Source organism: Camelina sativa, chromosome 12, assembly GCF_030686135.1.
Source record: "Camelina sativa cultivar CO46 ecotype springtype chromosome 12, ASM3068613v1".
Classification (NCBI taxonomy): domain Eukaryota; kingdom Viridiplantae; phylum Streptophyta; class Magnoliopsida; order Brassicales; family Brassicaceae; genus Camelina; species Camelina sativa.
Window position 1 is genome coordinate 16237592 of NC_141891.1, and position 22305 is coordinate 16259896.

Below are 22305 nucleotides of genomic sequence, written 5' to 3' on the forward strand. Positions count from 1 at the left end.
CAGTCCAGAACCCACAGGTAAGGCCAAGGTATGCATCTCCTTCTCCCAAACCTTCTCCATTCATCAATAGGAATTTGAAAGGTACAAAACTGTTGTGCAGTTAACCAAGCCACGAGATTATCGTAGTGCGCTTGTTTCTTCAATTGATAATTTTGTAGGACTTAAAAGAAAGCCACCCTTACCTAAGTCCCGCCCTGGTCCTGTTCCTCACATCCTTGGCAGATCTCATGCACATACTGCCTACACACCACCTTGGATGAAGAGGACTTTCTCTCGGAAGCATTCACTGCCCTGTTCCGATCCACCGGATGCCTGAGATCCGACACAGTCAAGCTAATGACTGAAAACAAGCTCTTAGTGGGAGGCAACCCACTGGTAGGTTTTTCTTTATCATTTTTCTTTTGATTTTCATTTATTTTTATTTTATTCGCCAAACTCTTACTTGATAGCACTGGGGACAGTGTTGTTTAAGTCTGGGGGAGGCAGTTACTAACTACATTTTTGTTTTTGAAAAAAAAACTGGTTTTATTGATTCAAAATTTTGTTGGGAACTATGATTTTTGTTTTTTAGTGTACTGCCTTGGTTGATTAATGCTGCAGATTGAATCCACAAATCCGACTAATGAAAAATCCAATGACTGACCAGTGAACCAGAGACATCCAAATTTCCAACAGAATACATAAAAGCTTGAGGTAATTTCTGTACTTTTATTTTTACCTCATCAAGGAGATTGATGTTTATAGAGCTTGACTCCTTGTTCATACCTGACAAGTAAGACTTCAGAAAACAAAAAATTTGGCACTCCTCTCCCTTATTTAAGTTTAAAATATTTTTCCTGAGAGCTTTGTAAAGAAAAGAAGAGAATAAAAGATGAGATGATTTTGATCAGTTTAGAGAGGTAGGTAAATTACCTGTGACCTCATTATTCTACTCTTGAGTCAAATGATCATACAAAGCTTGGAAGCGAGGGATAGGTAAATTACCGATGACCCCATTATTCGCCTACAACTTTGAGAAAAAAAAGAAAAAGACAAAAAAAACAAAGCAAAGATCTAAGGAAGATTAAAAAGAATAAGTCTGGGGGAGAGAAAGAGTACCACATGTGGTAAAAGATATGTCTTGCTTGTTATGGTATTGTACGGGAATGAGTCTAGAAGGTTCTTGATATTGATCAAATTGATGAGACTCACTGATGAAAGCTTTATGGAGGAAGTAGTGGAATTTGGTTTGAATTTGGGATGCTATGAAAGTCAACGGAGAAGTACATGGTGGTTCGATTCGGATTTATCTGCTAAGCATGTGGATTAAGGTTTGTATGATCATGGCATTACTTTAAAAAGAAAATGAGTTCCTGCGTTTTCAAACCTCTTTCACAGATGAAGTTTTTGATTTGCTTGAGGGCAAGCAAAGGCTAAGTCTGGGGGAGTTGATATATCATGGTTTTTAGGTGTTTTTAGCCATGATATAAGTCTTAATTATAGAGTCTTATTGGTATTTTTAGAGTCTTTTGAGTCTTTATAGGATTTAACATGGATGGGAGCATAATGGAGCTAAATAGGAAGATTTGGAGCTTAATCAAGCATTGAGGCTGAGGTACGAAGTTGGGAGACATGTTCAGAAGAGTGCATCGATCGACACAGCATATGCATCGATCGATGCTACGCCAAAGACGAAATCGGAAGTTTTCCTCACAAGTTTTAAAGATTTACAAAGCTGCCCCAAAGTTTTTGATATTTGCATCATTAGTTCCTGGACGTGTTTAGGAATATAAATATGATTTTATGGTCATTGTTTAGACCTAAGCTTTATTTTTCCCTGCAATTTTTGAGAGCAAAACCCTGAGAGATTTTTAGAGAGTTTTTGGAGAGAAGAATCAAGACTCCTTCAGAGAAGATTCAGAACTCCTTTTCTTCTTCTTTTAATCTCTTAATGCTATCTATTTTATTCATGATTTTTGTTCTTACAATTATGTTTGAGTAGATCTGCTTGTTAGGTTTAGGGTTTCTCATTAGGGATTTCATGGTTTATTAGATCTGTTATTATTTAGGATTCATTATCTTTCTTGTTCTTCATCATAGGTTGTTTTTAACGCTAGATCTTTGATTAGTCATCTGGATTTAGATCTTAGGATTATTGATTGATATGAGAATATAATTGATTTTCCTGATAAAACCTTTCGTGAGCAAAATTACTTCTTGCAAAGAGATTTGAATTAGTGATTTTGTGAACTTATCTAAACCTGATTTTATTGCTGGTTTTTAACTTGAATTTTGCAAAGAGATTTGGATTTTCTGGTTTTAAAACTTAGATAATATTTACAGTGAGAACTGATTTATTTTATAATTGTGTTTAGAGTTCAAGAACGGTGCTTAATTATTGAATCCTGCTTGTTTAATTAATTGATATGATTTTCCATGATTTCCTGAGAATTTCCCTAAGCCTAGCGTTTATTCCATCTGAATTTACATCTCTTTTATTTTCTGTTCTATTTTGCAATTTAATTAAATATTTTTGTTTAGCATAATTAAAAGATTATTAAATCTATTGTGTGAAACTAGAGTTCTTGTGGATTCGATCCCTAAATACTACAATTGATCTCTTAATTTGAGAGAGTAGCTCTAGGGTAAATTTGAGCATATCACATACCTCTCCAATATACTTCTTGAGTGAGTCGCTTAAATGTTTTCAAAGCTCCCTCATGCCCTCCCAACGCGCTAGCATGAAACTGCTCCAAAAGCTTTGGAATGAAGGGAGATCCTGGTGGAATAACTAAACAGCCATTCTTGTACAGCATGCCTCTCTCCAAGCTGTAACCCGGATAATCAGATGACTTGTTCTCCAGAGCTGCAATTATACCTTCTAACTCTTTATCCTTCTTAATCTCCTTCAGTAACTCCTCCTTGTCCAACGTTAAAGGAGCATTAAGAGTCAGTTGTTGCAAGCTCTCCGTTACCGGTCTCCTTGATAATGCATCAGCCACTCTGTTTTCAACCCTTGGTTTATACTCAATGCGGTAGTTGAGGCCTATGAGCTTGGCAGCCCAACGCTGTTGAACCGATGAGACTGCTTTTTGTTCAAGAAGATGCCTGAGACTTCTCTGATCAGTCTTAATAACGAACTCGGATCCTTTCAAGTAATGCTTCCACATACTCACTGCTATCACAATGGCTAGTAGTTCGCGCTCATAAACCGATTTAACTCTTCCCTTTGATGAGAAAGCTTGACTGAGGAATGAGATTGGTCTTCGATTATGAGAAAGAACCGCTCCAATCCCTACTCCTGACGCCTCAGTTTCAATGTTGAATTCTTGACTGAAGTCTGGAAGAGCTAGCACAGGCAGACTGGTGACCACTTGTTTTAAACTGTGGAAAGCCTTTGTAGCCTCCTCTGACCACTCAAATCCTCCTTTCTTGAGTAACTCCGTCAATGGTCGAGCTATCTGCCCATAGTTCCTGACAAAACGATGGTAATAGCCTGTCAAACCAAGAAATCCTCGTAACTCCGTGATGTTCTTTGGAGTAGGCCACTGAACCATTGCTTCCACTTTGTCTGGATCCGCTGCAACCCCGTCAGCTAAGATCTTATGTCCCAAATAAGACACTTCTGCATTCCCAAATGAGCACTTCTTGGCGTTGGCGTAGAAGTGGTTCTTTTGCATCAAGTCGAGTACTATCTTAAGATGTTGAAGATGCTCCTGTAAGCTGGGGCTATAGACCAGTATATCATCGAAAAAGACCAGGACAAACCGCCGGAGATATGGTCTGAAAAGGTCATTCATGATGCTAAGGAATGTTGAGGGAGCATTCGTCAAGCCAAATGGCATAACCAAGAATTCGTAATGCCCTTGGTGAGTTTTAAAAACAGTCTTCTCAACATCACTTCTTCTCATCCTGATTTGGTGGTATCCCGACTTACGATCCAGTTTCGAGAATACCTTCGCACCCTGCAACTCATCGAGTAGCTCTTCTATCACTGGAATCGGATACCTGTCCGGGATAGTCGCCTTGTTAAGAGCTCGATAATCAACGCAGAAAGGCCATCCCCCATCCTTCTTCTTCACCAGCAAGACGGGACTGGAGTATGGGCTCACACTAGGCCTGATCACTTGAGCATCTAGTATCTCCTATACTAACTTCTCAATCTCATTATTTTGGATGAATGAGTAACGGTAAGGCCTTAAGTTGATTGGTGAGGTACCAGCTTGTCGATTGATAGCATGTTCTCTGTTGCGTGGAGGAGGAAGAAGAGACTGGAACTTCTTCACCAAGTCCTGAACAACAACAACTTCTGGGATCTTCTTGTCCAGTGGCTCTTTACTTTCGAATAATGTGGTCAGCTCCAACAGATAGGCTTCTCCTTTATGTTGAATGACTCGTTCCATGGAGCGAAGAGAAATGGGCTCTTTGCTAAGAGCAGGATCACCCACTATCGTAACCCAACGAGGACCAATCTTCCAACTCAAAGTCCTGTTGAGCCAGTTTATCCTTGTATCCCCCAAGGTAGCGAGCCATGAGTATCCCAGCACCACATCTATGCTTCCCAGTTCAATAACCAACAGTTCCTCCATAATTTCGACACCTTGTATGCCCAACAAAGTACCAGAGACTCGACCTTTCCCTTTTAATATCCTACCTCCACCAACTCTAACTCCAAAAGGTCTTGTAGTTGCTATGGTCAACCCGAGTTCCTGCACCAACCCATAGTCAACAAAACTCCTGGTAGCTCTCGAGTCTATTAGGACCACCACATCACGATCAACTAGCTTTCCCATCATCCGCATAGACTTCTCATCAGTTAGACCTGACATAGAGCTAAGAGACAACACTGCATACTCCTGTATCTCCTCTACGCCTTCCAACACTTCTTGAGTCTGAGGTTCGTCCATGGCATCACAATACTGTTCTTCTTCCTCAGCTACCTCCAAACACTTCAGTTTCTGCTGAGTTCTGCATCGGTGACCAGGAAACCATTTATCGCCACAGTGCCTACACGGGTTGGTGTTGCGAGTCTCATTACTCCCTGTAGGTCGCTTGACATCCTTGTTAGTCTCCATTGGTCGTTTGCCTTGTGAGTGGTCCACAGGTCGTGAGCTACTAGCTCCTTGCCCATGTGTCGGAGAGTAAAAAGATCTCACTGTCTGCCTAGGCTGCAGACTCGAGTTCTCAACTTGCTGGTGTTCAATCATCTTCGCAGTGTCCACTATCTCCGCTAAATCAAATGGTCTGCAACGTACCACCTGATCTCTGATACTCTTTCTTAAGCCATGGAGGAAGGCGGATTCAAGGACGTCATCAGAGACGTGAGGCAACTCCACAGCCAACTCTTCGAACTGCTCACAGTACTCATCGACACTACCCCTTTGGTGAGTACTCATTAGTTGATCCAACGCCGACAACCCTCTGCTTGGTTTGAAACGCACTTTAAACTTCTCCATAAAGTCCTTCCAACTACCTATCCTCTGTCTACCATACGCCATACGCCACCAAGTGACCGAGGAGCCGGTAAGACAAGAAATAGCTAGATCTATTTTGGCATATTCAGGTGTTCCTCTACTAGCAAAACACTTCTCCAACCTAAACAACCAATCATCAAGACTTTTACCTTCGAATATCGGAAGCTCCATCTGTCTGTTAGGATACTCCGCTGTGTAGCACTGCGACACGGTTTGTTGGTCCGGGGGTGGAGCCGAGAACCGCAGAGTCGCCGGCTTAAGGTGGGATTCCTGCTCCGGGTTTGGTAGAATTCCCACTGTCGGTTGACTGGTCGACCCATTCATCGGCGTCGTTGTCAGCTGATTCTGAACCACCGGTGCCAGGCTGTTAAACCCTGGAGGAATAGAGGACTCAGTGATTACCCTGAGTGTCTGATTTCAGAGGATCTTGTGAAGGATATCCTTGATGAACGCAAGGTCATCGTCGTGTTGGTTGACCCGTTGTTCCAACAAAGGAGACGACGGTGAGGTTTGGGAGGATAACTCGAGCTCGCTTGCATCGGTTTGAATGTTTTTCCCGGTATCCATTTGATGAGGAGCCATGGGGAAAAAACTCTCAACGAAAGTACCACTTGTTAAGGTCAAACCCTTAACTTGATTTATAACAGTGAAGAAAGAGAGAGAAGAGGATAATGCGCCTATTACGGCGGAGAGTTAAAAGGAGAAGAAGATAGAAACTTTGCAAAGAGGGAATTGGTAAACACGAGGGTCAACCCGACACCGTACTCGACGCGCCTGATCGTGTCTCTGCTCGGGTAGCGAGTGGAGTCCGAATTCCACAAGCCAAGCCCACTCTCGGTGAAGTCCACCAACCAAGCCCTAGCCTATTTAAGGGTTTCGACTTTCTCTCCCCAAGCATCACCGATTAGTTTCTCTCACTCCTAGAGTTTTTGTATTCCATAGTTTCTATTATCTCTCAACCTCAAGTCTTACTCGATTTTCTTTGGGACTAACCCTATTAACGTCAAGACTTAGGTTTTTCTTCTCAAGGAATCATCATGGAGCCAACCTCTAGAACCTACCAAAGGAAGGGAAGAAGATCCACCTCCACCGCTGCTACAACCGGAGGAGACGCCGCCGAAGTTCGACAATCTCAAGGGAGAGGAAACGTTCCACATTCCCAACCGTTGGGTGGACGTTTAGCCTCCCCTACCCGATGCACAACTCGATCCACCACCCGACCTGATGCTCGAGTAACTGATCGAGTAGGCCCCCGAGTTTGCTCACCGAGTCCAATGGCGAGTGCTGTCCGCCGTTCTCCTCGACGTAGGGACCTGTCTACGTCCAAAAAGACACTTACCGACCCTATGGAGGTCGATTCTGATGCTGGAGGGGAAGACCAAGGTGAGATCCAAACCTCTTGATCGAGGAGTAGAGCCGCAATTGCAAGGGGGAAGAGACCGGCTTCGGAGAAGGCTGAGAAGGTGGTTGAGAGAGCAGTTGAGGAAGAAGATCAACACGCTGAGGAGGAGGAAAGAAAAAGAGAAGAGGAGCATAGAGAGAGAACCCGCCAAGCCTCGCGGAGGCTAAAGCAAAAGGAAGTAGACACTCTAGCGAGACTATTCAAAGCCTTCTAGAAGATGAGCTTTGTTGGTACCCGATACCCTCACCGTGAGACCATGAAGCAATTGGCCATCGCTAGAGATGTTGAATTTTTGTTCGATATGTGCCACATGGGCAATATGATGCGATCCCACCTAAAAGCATATGAGGAGGAGACGGTCCACTTCCTTTTGACCCTGAAGCTGCACTATTTCGAGGACCACCCGACCATACTACCCGATGGGGGGATCGGATTCATCACCTTCTCCGTTCGGAACACGGAGTACCAGCTCACTTTCAAGGAGATGGAGACGCTGTATGGCTTCAAGGCTGGTAGTGGGGAAGGTATGGAGGTCAGCAAGGAAGAGATGAGGTCCCTATGGCTGAAATTAGGAGACAAGCACCCCTACAAGTCCACGAGCTCCAAATCTGCTCAAATAAGGAGCCCTGTTTTGAGGTATTTCCACAAGTACCTCACATGCACTCTTTTTGCTAGAAAAGAGACTGGGAATGTGAACGACCATGAGCTTCAGTTGTTAGATGTTGCATTGTGTGGAGTTTTGGATAGTGCTAGGGATGGAACACCGCTAGTTCGTGCTACTCGATCAATTCTTGTACTTCAAATCTTGGGCCGTGAAAAGAAGAGAAGGAGGCGGAGAGATCTCTATTAGGGGACTAGTCACACCAATCCTAGTGGCATGCGATGTGCCCTTAAAGGGAATTGTTCACAAACCAAGGTGGCTGGATGCGGACTACCTCGTGCTGGCGAGATTTTTGGGCTATGAGAGGCCAAATGAAATGACATTGTTCAAGTTTGTCCATCCAACCGCTAGAGCTGCTCAAATGGTTTTACCTAATGTCGTATACACCAAGGTTTGGCTAGGAAACAACATTGACTTCGCACCACCATTGGAAGAGCTGTATAACCCGGAGGAGGAGTCCGAGGCTGGGAAGAAGAAACCGGGTAGAGACAAGGAGATAGCTCAGAGGAGTTTGATTTTGAAGAGTATATATGCTCTCAAAAGCAACCGGTTGGAGTGAGAGAAGCTCACAAAAGGATCGAGTGGTTAAAAAAGATGAACAAGTTCTTGGTGAAGAAGGTGAAGGATCTTGCCGGTTCGGTGAAGATAATGGGAGGTCAGATCAAGGAGTTGCAAGACAAGGCAAGTTGTGCCCAGCTCCTACCTCGGCACAAGCACCTACATGGATGGGGAGAAGCGGACCACTAGGAGGAACTCGAGGACTGCCACCTCCGGAACCTCAAAGAGCATCATCATACGAGCCCCGAGCTGAGGAGGACATAACCCGACCAGAAGCATCGAGGAGAAGCCACTCTGACGCCTACCCGACACCCAATCCGATGGGGTACACGATGCACTATCTAATGCACCCATCGAGCACCCAATCGGGTGATTATGCTGGACTTTTTCCTCCACCGTACCAGATGCCATTCACGATGCCGTACACGATGCACCCTACGAGTAGATACACCGGTGATCATTCTGGACCCCTTCCGCCATTTCCATCCTACTACCTGATGTTGGTCCGAGTAAGTCGTCCGTGCACATTACTGAGCTCTCTGACGAGCAAACACCGGCACCTGCTGAAGCCGAAGACGACCCTGGCTATACGTTGGCAAGTATGGAGGCTGCTGCAACCTCCTTCTTCACCAACCCATGAGGTACCACATTCATCCGACCTTTGTAAATAACATTGCATTTAGTTTTATTTTATTTTGTGTGATTCTGGGATTCTTTTCCAACTTTTATTTACACAGGGACTGTGTAATTTAAGTTTGGGGGAGGGTCCTAGAATGTATTTAACATTGTGTTTTATTTTCTTATTTTTTATTATTTCAAATTTTTGCATGCTAGTTTTATTCATTTGAGTGTGCATTTATGTGCATTAAAAAACCCAAAAAAAATTGAAAAATTTTGAAAAAAATAGAAAAAAAAAGAGAGAGTGTTCATGTAGTTGCATTTACATATTAGGATTGAGTCTAGTTTGTTTCATATAGGATTGTTGCATATGCATCTTAGGGGAAAATGATTAAAACCACCCTGTTTAAAGATCAAACCTTAGGATTGAAAGTATATCCCTTAGTCACAGTTCATTGTTGCTAGATCAGTCTTTGAAAAAAAATGAAAAATCTTTGCTTAGACCCTTTGTGTCGATTGAATGCTTCCTCTACTTGCTTGAACAATAGAACATCTCTATATTATTGGATTTAATTTGAACTTTAATTGTCTTGCTTATGGAACTTGAATACTTACTCATGGTAACTCTAAACTCGGGTCAACACTCCACATTTTTACCAATCTTTTCGTTTAACCCGATTCAGTTGTCCTACCCATGAACCCAAACCTTTCTTTCAAACCTTGTTGTGAATTGTTGAGTGAGGCCTTTTTCATTGTGCTATAGGTTGTGAAACCTTGAGAGTATTGAGAACGACAAAGAACTGCCTCTTGATTTAGCTAAGTTAGATTTGAACTAGCTAATAGATTCAGTTTTGAAAGATAGGTGGTTAGAATGTTTATTTGGGGGTTGGGTTGTGGAATAATAATTAAAAAAAAAAAAAAGTTAGAAGTAATTAGCTTTAAGTCTCTAAAAAAAAAAAGAGAGAAAAAATTCTTGCTATAGTCTCCTAGAAAAAAAGAAAAGAATATATGTATATTAGGAGTTTAGCAAAGAAAGAAAAAAAAAAGGGAGAAAAGAAAAAAAAGAGAGAGTAAGAGCTAGAAGTTTTAAAGTCTAAACCTTATGGAGTAAAAAAAAAAGAGTTAAAATCAAGGTTGTGGGTAGTTTAATTCTAGGGGTTTAAATAAAAAACAAATGACGAATGTATGAGAAAAGGGTAGGTCATCAAGAGTTAAGCTTTGTATGCCCAAATTTTTCTCAGTCCTAGATAGTTTTCACGACTGTCTAGCATTTCACTTTTTGAGAGAAAACCACCAAAAGAATTTGCTTGAAACCACCTTATCAAAAAGCCTTACCCTTGAAACCGATTGAGCTTGATTCACCTTCCATTTGCAAGAATTCACCAAACACTTAATTGAATGTGAAAGAGATGTTCCTTATCTTTAGTTGGAGGTTGAGCTAGATCGATGCATGGTAATAGGCATAGAAAAATATTTGTAAGTATGTTGATTGATCTTAGCACCATTAAACTATCTTTAAGGACTATAGCTTGCATCCTTCGGTTAGCATCTTAAGGTTATGAGTCCCCACTTTCAAACCGTACCTTCTTACTTCCTTGCTAGAGGACTAGCAAGATTTAAGTTTGGGGGTCTGATAACACTCTAATTTACATGTTTTTAGCATCCTTTTTTGTCCATATTTTGCTATGTTCACACCTCTAACTTAGCATTTTTAGGTCATTTACTGTAAGAATCAAGTTTTAGAGCATTTAGGGTGTTACATTTCTGCATTTGCATATATTTGATGAAAACAGGTGCTAAAGAGCCAAAAATGGGGAAAAACAAGGACAATTCGAGCATGTACCCGAAGGAGCCATCGAGCTACAAGAACAAGTCTGGAACAAGACTATTTTGGTGGATGAAAGATGGAAGTGTGATGAATGCAATGATGAATAAATGGATGGATGGGTGTTTCAATTCCCCTTATGCAGTTGCAGTATAAGAGGTGTCAATCCAATCTGAGTGTTTGTGATCACTAAGGATGTGCTTATTATGCCTAAGTCAAGCCAATATGTAAGGATGTTTGTCACTAACAATCCTATGATGAAAATGTAAAGTGCAGAAAGTAAACTATAAGAACTAGATGCTGAATGTAAAAGAAACAGAATGATTATGAATCTAGAACAGAAATAGAAACTACTAATATGAAAGAACTTAACTAATGCAAGCTCGTAATGAACAAGACAATAAGTAAATGCAATAGAAATGCAAATAGAATGTAAGACATGACAATCATAAAGCATAAACAAGAGTTCTGGGGATGAACTCGAGCAGGCACTCGATCGAGTGTAGATCGAGTGCTAGGTCGAGCTGGTCAAATCCGGGAAACAGAGCAATGCAATAAAAACAGAGTAATGCTAAAGCAAATCAAACAACAATCAAACATCAAGATTAAGACTTAAAAATCTATAAACAAAGAAGGCCTTGAGGAGGGATTCATGGGCTGAACTGATCATTGTGATTATCTAACTTGGTCAACAAATCTCAAGCAAGCTTTGAGCTAATCTCTAGACATATAAATCTAAGACAAGTTTCTCCCACTCTCATGGTCAAGAAACAATCAAACCTGTGCATCTTCTAGACTTGTTCTCACAAAGTAAAGAATCTACACAAGCAGGCATTAAGAAATACATCTCAAACCAAACAATACCTCTAATCTCTTAGCAAGCCTAATGGTAAGCTCTAGATCTAGCTTTATCTATGCTTCTTAAACATTGGTGTGATGCTAAGATGCTTGAAATCAAATCCTACCCTCTAAGATATAGGATCAGCATTAAGAACATCTAGCCTAGAAGAGATCTACAACAATCAAGCTTGACCAAATCAAACAAACCACAAGATCAATCCAGCCTAACCCATCCTCAAGATCCTAGAGAACTACTCACAAGAACACATGATGAACAAAGTCAAAAACCCAGAAAAATAGGAAAATTGCATCATTAGAAAGATGAAACAAAGATCTACAATATTGGAGAAGGAATCAAACTCGAATTCTCAATATTAAGAAAGTTATGAAACAAACAATATTGAGGAATTTAGCTTTTCTCCTTAAGAAAGTGCAAGATCTAAAAATAAAAAGAAAAGTGCAAAAGGAATAATCCCAAAAGGGGTAAAAACTAGGTTTTGACTATTCTAAAAAGCTGGATTCTTTTGGTGGCTGCAGGTACAAGCCCTTTTATAGTAGAGGAGGTGGAAGCCCTAAAAATGCTAAAAGACAAAACAGTCAACGGCTCGGTCAACTCGACCCTGTGCTCGGTTGAGTGCATGGTCGAGCTGGCTTCTCTCTTGCACCTCCACTCGGTCGAGCCCATCTCCCCACTCGGTCGAGTGTTTGGTCGAGCTGGACTCCGGGGCTTAGTTCTTCAGCCTTAACTCTCTTGCTTTCCCTCCAAGATTGCTTCACTTCTCCTCAGGATTGTTTCCATGCTCCTTGAGCTCCAAAATCACCTGATTATGCATGAAAAGATGCAAATGCAATGCAACTATACTCTAATGCATGATTAGTCCTAAAGCTATGCAATAATGGTGAAAATGGATAGCAAAAGATGCAAAAGATGTGAATAAACTAAGGGAAAACATGGTAAAATATATGAACATCAACACCCCCAAACTTAGTCTTTGCTTGCCCTCAAGCAAATAAACAAGACATAAGAAGGTAGATGAGGTTTAGAGGTGGGATCTCAGCTCCTAAAGCATGCCTATAGACAGCTAGAATCAATGTCCAAGTTACTAGTACTAAGATGCTAGGTGAATGAGCTGTACTTAAAGACTTTAGACAAGTAATCACAACCTTTACTGATTTGAGCCTTGGTTATCCACATGCATTTAAATCAACCATTTCCTTTAACATTCATTAATCAAGAACATGAATCAATTCTATACAATGCTTAAACTCATTTGGCTTGGTAATAAAAGGGTTAGAGACAATGATGGTCTCTCTTTAGAAAAAGGTTTCACAATGACAAGGTTCTCTCATAAAATGGATTGAGCTTTAGAAGAATGCTAAAGGTAAGAACACTTAGACACATACAAGAACAAAACCTTGTCTACCCAAAGGTACCCAAAGTATTCATCCTATCAATCTAAACCCAAATGATCCTAGTGCTACCCTTTTAACTTCTTCTTTTCTCTTTTACCCTTTTCTCTTTTGGTTTTCGAGTCTTAGGAGAGGTTTCTTATTTGAATCGGATGGGGGATTCTTACTGATTTGCTATGGTTCTCTTCTTATTCTTAAGACACTCAAGCATTTTGCTAGATTTTTCTTTTCTTTCTTTTCTTTTCTTTAACTAGAACCATCTTAAGCAACAATTTTTTTTACTTCCCATCCTTTCACTAGACTTTAGTTTTTACTTAAACACAATCTCCTTTTAAAGACTCTACCCTTTTTCTCTTTATTTTTTTTTTCTCTTTTCTTTTCATAACTGCCAAGTCCCAAACCCAACAAGTGAACCACCTAGTCCTATCTAGTTTGAAAAATGCAAACTAGAACTACACAAGGCTTTACTCTTGTCAGTTCAAACCTAACACTTTCTACCAAGCTCAATCCAGAAAATAGGCCTCACACACACAAGAATAAACATGGCTTGAAAGAAGGTCTAGTTAAGGGGTAGGGAAACTGATTTAAAAGTGAAATCAGCTACTTGGATCAACAAGAGTGGCAAAAGGAGAAAGATGATCCAAAATATGTATATGGTATCCATGAGTTTAAAACAATGCATACATTGATAATTAACAGTCAATATTAGGTTCTTATAGATAGGAAATGGCATCAAATCACAACATGCTTCAATTTAGACCAAATGCAATGCAGGAATTCAATGTTTGGTTCAATCTTATGCTTCTAACCACTCAACTAGCATCAAAGTACTATTAACTTGGGCATTGATCCTAGTTTGGTGAATCTAGCAAGCTAACAAGGTCAAACTCATCATAGATCCCTAATGCAAGCAGTCCTATATGATAAACAAAATACTTGAATATGCAATGCAAACTACATTAACACTCTTTTATTTATAAAGATTTTTGCAAAAAATTTTCAAATTTTCAGGGTTTTTCTATGCCTTAGATGCTATGCAAATACTAACATGATGATGCTAAAAATTTGAAATAAGAAAACAAAACACAATGTCAAATGCTATCTCAAACCCTCCCCCAAACTTAATTCACACAGTCCCTTGTGTGAAAGAAATTTGTTTGAGGATTCAAGACTTAAAACAAAACACATAATATGAAATGCAATGGTATTTACAATAGAAAGGTGATAATGTTACCTCAAGGATTGGAGAAGAAACTGTCCACATCCTCCTGCATGCTATCAAAAGTGTAGCTGGGGTCCTGCTGGTGACTGGAGGAAGGTGACTGGGGCAGCTCGACAATCGCAATCGACCGTGACTTGGTCGAGTGAGTGTCCGAGTGGGGGGGGGTCGAGCTGGACCGCGAGTCTCCAAATCCTGAGCCTGGTACTGGTAGAACTGCTGGTATAATGCTGGATCCATGAAGAATTGGGGTGGGAAGGGAGGGTAACCTGGATAGCCTGGATAAGCAACTGGAGGTGGGAAGCCAAATGGTGGTCTAGGCTGGAACTCGGTCGAGTGGCTCCCAGGTGCTCGGTCGAGTGGGTGCTCGAGTGACCCGGTCGAGTGCCTCGAAAATTGTTGTTCTCGGGTACTTGAACTCCTCTTCCTCTGATTTGGCTCATACATTGAAGCCCTAGCTGGTTCCACAGGGTTTGCAACTCTTGTTAGTGCTCTAGTTGAGCTACTCCTCCTCAAAGGGCTTGATGGAGTTGGTGAAGAGTTTCCACTCTTCAAGTCAGCAATCTCCTTCTTTAAACCCTTGATGGATTTAGCCATGTTGCTCACCTTCTTCTTAAGCTTATCAAACCTCTTTCCATTCCACTTGTTCCATCTTTGCAACAATGTCAACCTCTTGCTATGCTCTCTCACTCCTCTACTATCCCTTGGGTTGGGCTCATAGTCCTCAAAGTAAAACTGCTCCTCCCCATCAGCCATTTCTACATCTCCAGTTGCATCAACTCTAGGCTGAAATTCCCCATCAAACAAGTACTCATAAGCTGGCAAAAAGTCAATGTTGGCTCCTTCTTGAATGGTGGTGAGCTCCTTGTTTGGTAGGATCACTTGTTTCTTCCCAACTGTTGGCAGCTCAAAGTTAAAGATGTGGTTTCCTTGATGCATCTCCTTGGCTAGGATGAGTGTAGAGGTGAGGTAGGTGGAGTCTATCCACCTTGGTGAGACCCTTTCTCCCTTAAGTGTGATCTTGGCAGCTTGAAGGATTGGAGTAATGATGCCTCCAATGGTTAGTGCTCCTCTTGAGCCTTTGCTCTCCAACTTGCCTACCCAGCTTCTCAAGTATATCATATGGTCTATGAGCACCATTGCAAGATCAGTCTTCACAGTGCTCCCAAGAATGATGGTTCCATTTCTTGCTTGAAGGAGAACTCCATTGAGAGCCAAGTTAATCATCTTTAGCTCTCCCTCGTTGATGTTCCCAGTTTCCTTCCTAGCAAAGAAGGTGTTGGCAAGAGATTTGTGGAAGTACCTTAGGATTGGGCTCCTAATCCTTGAGCTCTTGGAGTTGGAGGATGAGTAGAGCTTGTTGTCCCCAATGGTTTCCCTCACAGCATACAGCTCCTCTCTTGGAACCATCAAACTCCTATTGCTCCCAACCTCAAAACCAAACACATTGGCCAACTTCTTCATTGAAAGCTCATGCTTCTTCCCTTTGATTGTGAAAGAGATGTGACCAGCTCCCAACTCAGCATCCTTCCTCACATATGTGTGTAGCTTGACAGTGGCTAGGAACTCACAGCTTTCCTCTTTATAGCCCTCCATACAAAGCCCCATGAACTTGGTAAGGTTGCTCTTCTCAAAGAGACACTCCACATCCTCATCAATGGCTAGTTTCTCCATGGTTTCCTTGTGTGGATATCTAGTCCCCAGGAACTCCATCCTCATGAAGGCATCATAAAGCTGCTTCTTTGACAGTCCACAAGACTCAGCTTCTCCATCATCCATCAACTCTTCTTCTTCACTTTCTTCCTCACTCTCACTTTCACTCTCCTCTTGTTCAACCTCAACAGCTGGCCTCTTCCCTTTGGCCCTTGCTCTCCTAATAAACTCCTTGAGAGTTGTCTGCCTTTCTTCCTCACTTTCAGTTCTCTCTGGATCTTCCTCAACAGATTGGTTTCTGGAACTCGTAGGCTGGCTCGACCGGCTGCTCGACCCACCACTCGGTCGAGTGCATGATCGAGTGGGGCGTCGAGTGGCTATTCCAGCTTCTCCTCTTGAGTCAAGGCTAGCATCACGACGTTCCATGGAGCTTGCAGCTGCTTGTTTGGACTTCTTAGTGATCTTGGAAGACATTTTTGAAAAGAAAACTGAGAGGAATAGACTCAAAGCTCAAAGTTAGTAGGTTAGTGACCCAAAAACTAGAAAGAACTAAGCTTTGAGCAAAAGATGAACTTGAGAGAGATTTTAAAACTTGAATTTAGATGTTTTGAGCAAATGAGAGAGTGTGAGAGGTATAATCTCGTGCAAGGACTATATAAAGAAGCTAAGGGGACAAGGAGACAAGGGTGGAGCGTCCATACCATTCAAATTTGAAATGAGAATCTTTGACCTGCTTTTTGCTGGCACTCGACCCCACACTCAACCAGCACGTGGTCGAGCTCCTTGACCAAATTTTGAAAATTCAAAATTTTTCTTCCTTTTCTCCCTCCACTCGATCGTTCTAGAAGCTTGGGAATTGAATGGGCCTTTGGTTAGTCCACAGCTCGGTCGAGTACCTCTCGTGGGCTGGTCGAGTGGGCTTGCGAATCTCCTTGCCCAAGTCCAAATCTTTCCATACCCAGCTACACTTTCTTTTTAAAGGCTGCCCAAAACAAACATAAAAGAAAACTCATCAAAACTACTAAGAAAATAAACCATATTTACAAAGGATACCTTAAGGACTTCCTCCCTAGTGAGCTTGTTTAAAGTCACTAAGCTTGACTTTGGTTTCCTTCTTAGACTTGATCTAGATACCAAGGAGGTGATGAAATCCTCCCTGGAACCTCCTGGTCACCGTGAAGTTGATCCTTGATAACCTCACCCTTAACACTCAAACCATATTTCTTCTTGATTTTGAGCCTAGGTCTTGCTTTCCTCAAAGACCTCTTGTTCAACTTCACTTGGAGTTCCTTAACCATACCAGTCAGCTCTTGAACTGACTTCTTAAGCTTTTCCACAGAATCATCTTGAAAAGAGAGCTCAGCCTTAGGATCTCCTTCATACTTAAAAACCTCATGATCAACTCTTTCCTTGATAGTGAAGGGTTGATCATCAATGGTAGGAAGGTTGGTTGGATTATAGATGTTGAACTTCATGACTGTATCCTCAGCAATGTTCAAGGTCACAAGACCTTCCCTAACATCTATTACTGCCCCAACAGTGGCTAAGAATGGCCTCCCTAGTAAGACTAGATCTTCAGGCTCTTTGTCCATCTCTATGACCACAAAATCAGTATGGATCCTTGCTTTTCCTATCTTGATTGGGACATTCTCCAACCTTCCAACCACTTCTTTGTTTGACCCATCAGCTAGGCAAACATGGAGATTAGTGGATTTGAAATCAGTTCTTCCAAGCTTTTAAGCTATGGAGTATGGCATAACACTTGTTGAAGCTCCCAAATCACAAAGGCATTGATTGTAGTGAAGGTAACTGATTGTGCAAGGCAGATAGAATGGTCCTGGATCACTAAGCTTAATTGGAATGATCACTCCTCCAAGGTTCTCAAGATACTTTTCATCTTGAGCTTCAGCCTTCCTTTTAGACAAATCAAGCAAAAAATCTCTATAGAGAGGGTATGGTTCATACTGTTCCAAGGCAGGTCCTCTCTCCTCTTCTTGGGAAGAAATGATGATCTCTTGTATAGCCAACACTTCTTCATTTTTTTCAACCAAAGCTTCTTCCTTCAAAACCTGTTCTTCCTCTTGTTGCTTAGCCAACATTTCCTTTCTCTCAATAATTTCCCTTAATTCCTTGATCTTCTGTGCTTTGAAACGCCAAGAGAATGGTAGTGGAGGCTTGTAGGCAGGAGGAATATAATTGGCAGGTTTAACAGCTTCGGAGTCTCCAGCTCGATCGACCACTCGAGCATGCACTCGGTCGAGTGGCTGCTCGAGTCCTTGGTCGAGCTCGGGTGCGAGCTCCATTTTCTTTGCACAAACGTCACTTGGGGCTTCAGTAACTAATGAATTCCCCCAAACTTGGACTTCACTGTCCTCAGTGACTTCTTCCTCATGAATTTGAATGGCTTTGGCTGTGAACTCCCTTGGATTTTGAACAGCTTTTCCAGGGAGTTGGTTGGTCTTTGGGGCTGAAGTAGAGGCTATGTTACTCTCCATGTACTTAACTCTGGAATTCAGACCCTCAAACTTCATATTCAAGTCATTATACTGGGATGTGAGCCTTTGGTTTAGCTCAACAAACTGTTTGGCTTCCTCAATCTTCCCTTGTGTTTGACCAATCAACAGCTGTTGCACAATGGCTCTAAGGTCTTGTTCCTGACCTTGGTTAGTCTGAAACCCTGGTGGGGGACACAACTGGGGCTGGAACACCTGATGCTGTTGTTTGGGGACATAGTTATTCTGTTGAGGAGGCTGAGGAGGGGGGTAAACTTGATCTTGTGGGTTAGCCACATTGGTGCTTCTATAGGACAGATTATTGTTCTTAAACCCTCCTTGGTTGTAACCCTTGAAGCCACCCTGGTTCTGCATGTAGCACAACTCAGCATACTCCCTATCCCCTTCTTGAACTAGAGGCTCCTCTTCACCAATGAAATGAATAGACTTTTGCTGGCTGAGCAAGATCTTATCAAGCTTTCCATTCACCATTTTCAGATCCTTCTTGTATTTCTCCTCATTGTCAGTAGATGAAGACCTTAGTGTCCTATCATAATCCTCATTATAGTTCCCATAAGACTGTGCTAGATTCTCAACTAACTCCCAGCCTTCTTCCACATTCTTGTTGAGAAAGTTTCCATTGGAGGCTGTATCAACAAGCATTCTAAATTTGGGAAGCACTCTTCTATATAATGTGCTCAACAAAGACTCCACACTAAAACCATGGTAAGGGCACTGAGTTTGGTATCCCTTGAATCTTTCCCAAGCTTCACAAAAGCTTTCATTACTCCTTTGAGCAAATCCAGAGATCTCATTCCTCAGCCTTGCTGTCCTAGCATTAGAGAAAAACTTGGCTAAGAAAGCCTTCTTGCATGCATCCCAAGTAGTAATTGCTCCAGTAGGAAGAGTCTTTTCCCATAAGTGAGCCTTGTCCCCAAGTGAGAAAGGGAACAACCTTAGCTTAAAGCCATCTTCACTCACACCATTGATCCTTGTAAGGCTGCATATCCTGTCAAACTCATCAAGGTGATCAAGTGGATCCTCCATTGGCAATCCATGGAATTTATTGGCCTGAATCATTGAGATCAATCCACTCTTGATCTCAAAGTTGTTGTAGGCAACAGTTGGAGGCACAATTCCAGCTCTTTGATTGTGGGTGTTGGGTGCATCTCCAGCACCAATGTTCCTTGGTCTCTGAACCTGATCTTGCTGATCCATAACTACTATAACCTCTTGTTGTTCCTGAACAACTCTTCTTTGCTTAGTTCCCAAACTCTTTTGCAGCCTGTGGATGTTGTCAATAGGCCTATGAAGATGGTCTTTTCCTTTAGACCTTGTGTGCATCAACAAACGCAAACGATTTTAGACAGGCACACGACCGAGCACAGGCTCAAGTAGGTGGTCAAGTCGACTGGAAACTGATGGTTATAGAGATCTGGGGTCTGGCTCGAGCAAGTGCTCGATCACAACTCGGTCGAGTGGTGGTCGAGTTACTGGTCGAGTGGTACCTGAAATTCAACTTCAACCCAGCAACAGAAGATTCAAGGTTATAAACGAACTTAATCTTAGACTTTTATGATCCTAAATGTCACAAAACAAACTCAAATAGGCAACGGTGCCAAATTGGAAAAAGAATATTTGGTGGATGAAAGATGGAAGTGTGATGAATGCAATGATGAATAAATGGATGGATGGGTGTTTCAATTCCCCTTATGCAGTTGCAGTATAAGAGGTGTCAATCCAATCTGAGTTTTTGTGATCACTAAGGATGTGCTTATTATGCCTAAGTCAAGCCAATATGTAAGGATGTTTGTCACTAACAATCCTATGATGAAAATGTAAAATGCAGAAAGTAAACTATAAGAACTAGATGCTGAATGTAAAAGAAACAGAATGATTATGAATCTGGAACAGAAATAGAAACTACTAATATGCAAGAACTTAACTAATGCAAGCTAGTAATAAACAAGACAATAAGTAAATGCAATAGAAATGCAAATAGAATGTAAGACAAGACAATCATAAAGCATAAACAAGAGTTCTGGGGATGAACTCGAGCAGGCACTCGATCGAGTGTAGATCGAGTGCTAGGTCGAGCTGATCAACTCCGGGAAACAGAGCAATGCAATAAAAACAGAGTACTGCTAAAGCAAATCAAACAACAATCAAACAGCAAGATTAAGACTTAAAAATCAATAAACAAAGAAGGTCTTGAGGAGGGATTCATGAGCTGAACTGATCATTGTGATTATCTAACTTGGTCAACAAATCTCAAGCAAGCTTTGAGCTAATCTCTAGACATATAAATCTAAGACAAGTTTCTCCCACTCTCATGGTCAAGAAACAATCAAACTTGTGCATCTTCTAGACTTGTTCTCACAAAGTAAAGAATCTACACAAGCAGGCATTAAGAAATACATCTCAAACCAAACAAGACCTCTAATCTCTTAGCAAGCCTAATGGTAAGCTCTAGATCTAGCCTTATCTATGCTTCTTAAACATTGGTGTGATGCTAAGATGCTTGAAATCAAATCCTACCCTCTCAGATATAGGATCAGCATTAAGAACATCTAGCCTAGAATAGATCTACAACAATCAAGCTTGACCAAATCAAACAAACCACAAGATCAATCCAGCCTAACCCATCCTCAAGATCCTAGAGAACTACTCACAAGAACACATGATGAACAAAGTCAAAAACCCAGAAAAATAGGAAAATTGCATCATTAGAAAGATGAAACAAAGATCTACAATATTGGAGAAGGAATCAAACTCGAATTCTCAATATTAAGAAAGTTATGAAACAAACAATATTGAGGAATTTAGCTTTTCTCCTTAAGAAAGTACAAGATCTAAAAATAAAAAGAAAAGTGCAAAAGGAATAATCCCAAAAGGGGTAAAAACTAGGTTTTGACTATTCTAAAAAGCTGGATTCTTTTGGTGGCTGCAGGTACAAGCCCTTTTATAGTAGAGGAGGTGGAAGCCCTAAAAATGCTAAAAGACAAAACAGTCAACGGCTCGGTCAACTCGACTCTGTGCTCGGTTGAGTGCATGGTCGAGCTGGCTTCTCTCGTGCACCTCCACTCGGTCGAGCCCATCTCCCCACTCGGTCGAGTGTTTGGTCGAGCTGGACTCCGGGGCTTAGTTCTTCAGCCTTAACTCTCTTGTTTTCCCTCCAAGATTGCTTCACTTCTCCTCAGGATTGTTCCCATGCTCCTTGAGCTCCAAAATCACCTGATTATGCATGAAAAGATGCAAATGCAATGCAACTATACTCTAATGCATGATTAGTCCTAAAGCTATGCAATAATGGTGAAAATGGATAGCAAAAGATGCAAAAGATGTGAATAAACTAAGGGAAAACATGGTAAAATATATGAGAATCAAAGTCCGAACCCCAACACGATCGAAGAGGATCCAAGAGCGAGAGGAGCAACCCGAAGATCCACAAGAGGAGTTACCCGACTTCACCCTCTTGTACCCCATCGAGTAGACCATCGGGCAGGTCTGGGAAGCTAGGTCAAATGGGTTTCCATATATAAACCCCCTCTTTCCTTAGCTCGCAAATGAGCACGCCGCAGACCCTCAAACTAGAGAGCGAGAGCTTTTGTGAGAGAACTGAGCGACTCAACATTTTTTTTCTTGTTTTTGTACTTTTATTTTGTAGTTTTTCTTAGAACTTTATCCCATACTCTTTTCTACTCTACTCTATCTCTTTAATAATGTTATTTTCGTTTATTTCTATGTCTTTGTCATTCGTTTATATGTCCGAGTAGTGTAGCAAAGTTTATAGGGATGGGATAGATGATTAGGTGTTCTTGATCGGTTAGGATGTTTTAGTTGATTGTTATGTTTGATAGATTTCCTTCTAGGTTGATGTTCTTAATGCTGTCAACAAACCGAAATGTTGAGATTAGATCTAGGGCGTTTACAATGCTACAGGCCAAAAGGAGTAGATAAAATGCTTGATTAGGTCAATGCTAGAGGTATACTTAACTTTGAGTGACAAAATTAGATAAGTCTAAGTTTACTGACAAAAATGAATTGTTCTTAATGCCTACTTGTTCATATTGCTAGTGCGACAGTGTGGTAGTATGTTCAAGGTTGATTGCTGCTAGTGCGAAAGTGTGGTGACAAGGTTTTAGAGGTTCATTGTCTAGGAAATAATTGCTTG

At 41.4% G+C, this 22305-nt stretch overlaps 1 protein-coding gene and 1 non-coding gene across 2 annotated transcripts; one reads left to right on the forward strand and one right to left on the reverse strand.

Annotated features, from left to right (window-relative positions):
- Positions 1 to 2639: 2639 nt before the first annotated feature.
- On the reverse strand, positions 2640 to 5777 carry LOC147930599 (uncharacterized). Its single transcript, XM_087476952.1, has 2 exons — positions 4135 to 5777; positions 2640 to 4074 (listed from the first exon to the last, which is right to left on the reverse strand). The coding sequence occupies exons 1-2, from the start codon at positions 5775 to 5777 to the stop codon at positions 2640 to 2642; spliced, it is 3078 nt and encodes a 1025-aa protein (XP_087333078.1).
- A 13072-nt stretch (positions 5778 to 18849) lies between these two features.
- On the forward strand, positions 18850 to 18956 carry LOC147930600 (small nucleolar RNA R71). Its single transcript, XR_015576746.1, has one exon. It is a non-coding gene; the product is annotated as a small nucleolar RNA R71 (small nucleolar RNA).
- The last annotated feature ends 3349 nt before the right edge of the window (positions 18957 to 22305 follow it).

Excerpts from the sequence above, each read along its gene's own strand:
- LOC147930599 (XM_087476952.1), bottom strand. The coding sequence starts at position 5,777 with ATGAATGGGTCGACCAGTCAACCGACAGTGGGAATTCTACCAAACCCG. Across the intron at positions 4,075-4,134 it reads CAAAATAATGAGATTGAGAA|TCCCGTCTTGCTGGTGAAGA; the intron begins GTTAGTATAGGA and ends CCCATACTCCAG.